At 39.0% G+C, this 6,707-nt stretch overlaps 1 protein-coding gene across 1 annotated transcript in view; it reads right to left on the bottom strand.

The window, feature by feature from the left end:
• SMAD1 (SMAD family member 1) overlaps positions 1-6,707 on the bottom strand; it is a 99,458-nt gene that overhangs the window by 30,594 nt on the left and 62,157 nt on the right. The window contains exons 3-4 of the mRNA XM_006887006.1: positions 2,622-2,879; positions 54-170 (exon numbers count right to left, since the gene is read on the bottom strand). Coding sequence (XP_006887068.1) covers positions 54-170; positions 2,622-2,879 — 375 coding nt within the window. The remainder of the gene's footprint in view (positions 1-53; positions 171-2,621; positions 2,880-6,707) is intronic.

Consider the following 6,707-nt stretch of genomic DNA (forward strand, 5'->3'; position numbering starts at 1 on the left):
TGGAAAGGTAAATGTGAGCCTCTGGAAAGGGAGTAAATGTTAGTTCCTTTTACCTCCTCTGTTGATTTCTGAGGGCAGTGAGGGCGCCATCATAGTTGTGTCCATTGGCTGTGAGCCATCCTGGGTCATGGGGTCTTCAGGAGGCAGGTAAGCAGGTGGGGGCGTATCAGCTACAAAGTTTAAAAAGAAATTTATCTCTTCATTCTTATAAATATACATATTCAAACATCATCTGCCCTAAAATTCTTAGGGGATCAATCAAGGTATCATTTCAACCTCTCTATGAAAGGAGTCTTGGTAGAGCAGTGATTAAGGGCTTGACTGATAACTAAAAAGTTGATAGTTCCCCCTGGCCATTCCATGAGAAAGATGTTGCACTTGGCTTCTGTAAAGACATTCAAGCCTTGGAAACCCTACGGGGAAGTTCAACTTGGATCTCTTAAGTAAAAAAATCAACTCAACAGCAATGAGTTTAGTTTTTCTGGTCAGACACTGGAAATGACATACAATATCTGAAAAGAACTAGTTTGCATAATCTTTAGTGAAAAATTCAGTAGGAAGATAAGTACTATACACCAGTTCCAGATGCCATCTGCCTATCTAGGATGGTGACATTGTCAAACATGGCTCTTAGGAATCTAGCAACTGAGTTTTATTACAGTTGACAGAGTTATACTGTTAAGCTCCCAGGACATCAAGTAATATTGTAGGATTCACCATCCACTTAAATAATCACTAGTTTGAGAAGCCCTCCTCACAGAATTACAAGGGAGCAAATCTGTTTATCATAGGTATGTTCTATTTCAGAATTTAGGTGTTCCTTCTTCTAGAGAGCACACAGCCAACTGCCAATCAAGAGCCAATCTAGCATGTATAGAAGTTTGGCAACACATTTTCATTGCAGGGAATCACAGGTAATCAGGGTGGTAGTACTTCAAATACAAATAGCTAAAACTACTCCTTCAGGTTTTTTCCCTATTATCTCCACGTCTGACTTGCAATCAAATCACAACTCAGTAACTCCTACCAGCTAGCTGCTAACAAAGGCCCTGCTAAAAAGCAATGACTCAAAGCATTCCTACTGGGCTAGAGACTTATAGCATGCTTTTTCCCACTCTTTCTCCAGACTCTTTGCTATCAGCTTCTTCCCTTCAGCTGTAATGCTAATTTACCTTTGTTGTTGTGTGCCATGGAGTCACCTGAGACCCATAACGACCCTACGTACAACAGCCCTAAACCCTGTTCTATCCTGTGTCAATCTTATTGTCTCTGATACATCTACTGCCATTACCCCAGTCACTGAATCAATCCATCTCATCCAGGGTTTTCCTCTCCTGCACTCTCCCTCTACCCTCCCAAGCATGACATCCCTCTCCAAAGACTGGTCCCTCCTTGCAACATGTCCAAAGTATGTCAGATGAAGCTTCAGAATCCTTGCTTTTAGTGAAGAATGAAGGTAAAAAGACTACTCTGAGACCATATCCAATGAACTGGAAACCGCTGGTAGATATTTCATAGGCAACCTACAGTATCAGCACCACTGAGATGGACTTGATAACTACTGGTAACAATCTCCTCGCTACCAACCTACTCATCAAATCCAATGTTTGTGGGAGAGAGAGGACTAACTTGGCGCTATCATAGGATAGTAGCTTAATTTTAAGGCAAATTAAGTCCCGGTTTTATCCTAAACAACTCTGCACTAAAAGAAAAAAACAAAACAAAACACAACCCCAAATAAAACAATGCAAAGTAAAAATCTTCAAGATGAAAGAAAGCAATCAGTGCATTCAAGCAAGCATTATCAAGCCAGCCTGGATCACTTTTCAGGTTTTCAAAACATACCAGCATTGGCACTGAATTAAAATTTTACTTAAAAACATTTCAAGTGGTCCAAATGATATGCAAGCTCAATTATTTTCCCTTCTTGAAATGCAAACAGAGATGACTATCCTTGTTTAGAGTTCCCTTCTTCAGGTCTACTAACAAGGAATTTGACACTAATTATTATTACTATTTTTTTCAAGATGCTTGCTTATTGACCTATAACTTGAAAAATTATAATGCTCTAATTATTTATTTTTATAAACAGTACACTATAAGTTAAAGCTTAAAAAAGGTAATTGTTTTTGTCTTTGCAAAATTAAATAAGCAGATGGTTTCCAGCACTTCTGCTGCAATTCCTTTGATGTTAAAGTATATGATTCTTGGGATGACTTCACCACTTAAATGAATTTAATTAAGCAAAGGGGTGAGATCCCTGGGGAAATAAAATTCTTGAGGTTGCACTTCCAGCTGGGTTTCTATGCATGAAAATTATGTTGATCAAGGTTGTGTATTTTTCTCTTTTTTTATTAAGAGCAAAGACTACAACCTTTATCTTACTCGCAGGATGCAGCTGCTTCAAAATCAAGAAAAAGACATAGCTTATTCAAGCACCTGTGCCTGACAAGAAAAACAAGAAATGCGGGTACTGGGCTACAAGGTCTTCTTTCACCAGCGATCACATCATGAGTATGTCAGATGGCCCCACTCCTTTGTCACAGATCATTGGGTCTAACCTAACCACAGCCCATCGTTGTACATCCTACCACAGCCCATCACTGAACATCCCAACCTACCTGGCATCTGAAAAGGGCTTCCTGGGTCCGAGCTGGTGGGAGAGTGAGGGTAGGTGCTACTGCTGCTTCCTGGAGAGTTTGGGTAACTGCTGGTGGGAGAGTGAGGAAAAGGATGGCTGTTGGGTTGCTGGAAAGAATCCGGGAAAGTGGCATTGAGTGGCATGTGAGGCTCATTCTGTCCTAAGTTACGGAACTGAGCTAAGAGGCTGTGCTGAGGATTATACTCGCTGTGTCTTGGAACCAGAACTGGAGGAAGGACTGGAAAAGGGGGGAAAAGGAAAAAAAAAAGATAAAAAGACAATGAGAATGATAAAAGTTTGTAATTACATGCAATAAAGTTGAAACATAACCTGTAAGTGACAACAAATTATCTGAACTCTGCCTTGCTGGTAATTCAAAAGCACCATTCAAATGAAAATTCATTTTACACTTAGCAATAAATACAGTGTTTTACGAATTATCAATGACTTATGCCTCAGATCTGTGCCACTTTGATAAACTGCCCTAGGAAAGTCTCATAAAATTCATTTTTGTTGTTGTTGTTAGAAATGTTAACATCCACCAATTCTTAATTTTTCATTTACTGAGCCAAACAAAAACATCAATTATATTAATAAAACAAATATAATTATTAATAAACAAAAACAATCAAATAGACGACCATTGATAGCTGCAGTTCGCAGCTGTAGCTGATAAGATATTACACTTAACAGCAAGCATTTTTTGACCATTCTTAGATGGAACAAAATCTGGAATATTCCGTAGAAGTGAGGATGTAGACACCCTCCATCATTGCCTACTGTGGTCATTCATCAGGAAAGACCAATGACTACAAAAGGATAATGTTTAGTAAAGAAAGGGGTTCAGTCAAAATAAGGAAACCCCTTAATTAGAACAAATAACTAGCCCAATAGGCCCAACAATGAGCTCAAGCATATAAAACATTATAAAGAAGGTCAGGACCGGGCAATGCTTCATTCTGCTGTTTTAAATTTCCACAGGTTAGCTTGACAACATTTTTTGAAAGGCATGACTTCTTCAGACATAATGTTTTCAACTGACACACTAACACTTTACAACAAAAGAAAGTGTAATGAATCAACTTAAGTGGGTAAATGTAGCAAGCAGTTTGAAATTCAAATGTCAATGCCAATGATGACACTTGGTGGCAACATTTGATGGTGTGTAGAACAGAATTTATACTGTGTCCTAGCAGTCATGCTTTATGAAAATATTTTCTCTTAATATTTACTCACACTTCACAATCTAAAAAACAGACCAAAGAAGTCAGTCATGGAAAAACATTTTTCTTAGGAATCTGTTGAGAAGCTAGGAAACCAACTCTCATGTTTTTCTAAGAAACTATACATGTTAGGAACCTCTAGAGTTAATAATTAGCATAGTCATAAATATCTAGACAACTCTTTGTGTTTTGAAACCTGATATTGAGGCAAAGCCACTGTAAATATAATGCTTCTGGAAGGGAAGGGCTGACCAATAGTCATGGATGCCTACACAGGGATCGATCTCAATCACCGCACTACTATGGTCAGGAATCCCTTCCCAGTAATAAAAACTCACTGCCATCAAGTTATAATCAACTCACAGCTGACCCTCCAGTGGGTTTCTCAGGCTGTAAACAGCACACAGATGCTCATCTCTCTCCTGCAAGTCACTGGTGCATGCAAACTACTTCTTGGTACTTTTTTTGCACTGCTTTTGGGTTAGTGGGGTGGTTCCCTATAGAATGGAATCCCTCCTATTCCTGTGGTCCTGCTGTTATTATTGTTAGGTGCCCGCATGAGCAACAGATCTGAACCCTGTCCTACCCTGTACCATCCTCATAATCTCTCACACACGTAGTAAACCCATTGCTGCAGTCATTGCATCAATCCACTTGGGTGAGGGTCTTCCTCTCCCTTGCTGTCCCTCCACCTTTCCAAGCACGATACCCCTTCTCTAAAGAACAGCTTCTCCTAGCAACATGCCCAAGAGATGAATTTTTGTCATCTTTGCCTTCAAGAATCACTCTGACTACATCCTCTCTAAGATAAGTTTGTTTGTTCCTTTGGTAGTCTACAGGATATTCAGTACTCTTCTCCAAAATCACATTTCAAAGGCATCAATTCTTTTTCTGTCATCCGTATTTTCTGTCCAGATCTCAGATCATAGCAAGGGACTGAAAAGACTATGGCCTGAATCAGGTGCAGCTTAGTCCTTAAAGTGATATCACTGCTCCTCAATCATGTGGAGAGGTCCCTGGCTGCAGGCTTTTCCAGTGCAATAAGTGTCCTGATTTCTTGACCAGGATTACAAGGGTGTTGACTGTAGATCCAAGTAGATGAAGTTGCTGTTTTAATCTGTTCTTCATCTATCATAATGTCCATCTACCATGGGTCCAGTGTTGATAATTTTTGTTTTCTTGACACTGAGTTGCAATCCATATTGAAAGCTGCCATGTTTAACCTTCTGCAGCAAGCATTCAAGTCCTCCTCACTTTCAGCAAGCAAGGTTGTGTCATCTGCATAATAAAGGTTATTGATAAGTCTTCCTCAAATTCTGATGCCACATTTTTTCTTCAGAGTCCGGCTTCTTGAATAATTTGTTCAACATACACATTAAATAGGTATGGAGAAAGAATACAACCCTGACTAGAAAGAAAAACAAGCCCATCTAGTCAAACAAAGGGAAGGAACAAGGAAGACACGTAAAAGCTGTTACTGTTGCTTGCCAGACTTTACTTTTTCAAAGAAATAATATTTAGGGGGTAATAGAAATTAAGTAGACTTGTAAAAGCTTCCCAGAGAATCTATCCAAAATTTTTATCATTTCTATGGGAAAATGTATTCCTTATACTTGGATTATCACTTATTAATGAGAAGAAAGTGGCTTTTTTTTTCCTTCACAAAAACAGATTTGCTAAATCATGAACTTCTCTACAATCCACTATCAGTAAAATCAGCTGATTTCCCTTTTGACTCTGTTGAAAAAAATATTTCAATAAAGGCATTTAAAAGTGACAGAATTTGTCCAAACCTACATACCGAAGCATAATTTCTTTTTCTGCATTTCCAGTCATCTGAAATATGACCCACTTTATTTCATCAGTGTGAAAAAAAAATTCCTCACTCCAATAATAAAATCCATATATTTTTTAAAAAGCCCTTCTATGAAAGTATCTAGTACCTTTAAATTTGCTAAATAATGGTATAAGTCTTTTTTTTTAATCTGCTGCAACTTTAGCTAGAACTTCCCAACCTGCCTTTTATGCCAACCAGTTACAGCCTCAATTCTATCTTACTCTTAAAAAAGGGTAGAAACAGTCCCCAAAGCCTTCTCTGCAAATGCAGTGCTAGTTAACAGGCTGAACCAGTCACTCTTCCCTCTCCCCAGCCCTCCCCAGAAGATCCTCCTGACTCCCACACAAGCACACACACAGAAATACAAACACTTCCACCCACAGAAACGACATACCACACTTGAGAGTACTTAAAAACAAAAATATCACCTTCAGGACTAAGAAAAGCCTGACTCATGCATTTTCTTTTCAATAACCTCATCTAGAAAAAAAACCTGGGAAATGAATATTGTTATGTGCCGTTGAGTCAAGTGCAACTCATAGTGACCCTATGAACAACAGAAACGACTAAGGATGACTAAAAAGAACTTATGTATTGGGTTTCAATCTGTGTGCAGATCAGATCATTCGAGAGGCAGGGCTTTACGAAGAGTGTGGCTTCAAGATTAGACAAAGACTCATTAACAACCTACAATATGTAGATGACACAACCTTGCTTGCTGAAACTGAAGATCTGAAGCACTTGCTGCAAAAGGTCAAGGATGGTAATCTTCAGTATGGATTGAAGCTCAACATCAAGAAGACCAAGATTCTCACCACTGGCTCAATTGGCAGCATCATATTAGATGGAGAAAAGACTGAGGTTGTTAGCAATTACTGCTTGCTCAGATCCACAATCAACACTCTTAACACCAGCAGTCAGGAAACGAAAAGATGAATTGCACTGGGAAAATCTGCTGTCATGGACCCTCTCCAGAGTGCTGAAGAGCAATGATGTCTGTCTAGAT

This window comes from Elephantulus edwardii, unplaced genomic scaffold (assembly GCF_000299155.1).
Source record: "Elephantulus edwardii isolate Elephantulus edwardi_28Jun2011 unplaced genomic scaffold, EleEdw1.0 scaffold00053, whole genome shotgun sequence".
Taxonomy (NCBI): domain Eukaryota; kingdom Metazoa; phylum Chordata; class Mammalia; order Macroscelidea; family Macroscelididae; genus Elephantulus; species Elephantulus edwardii.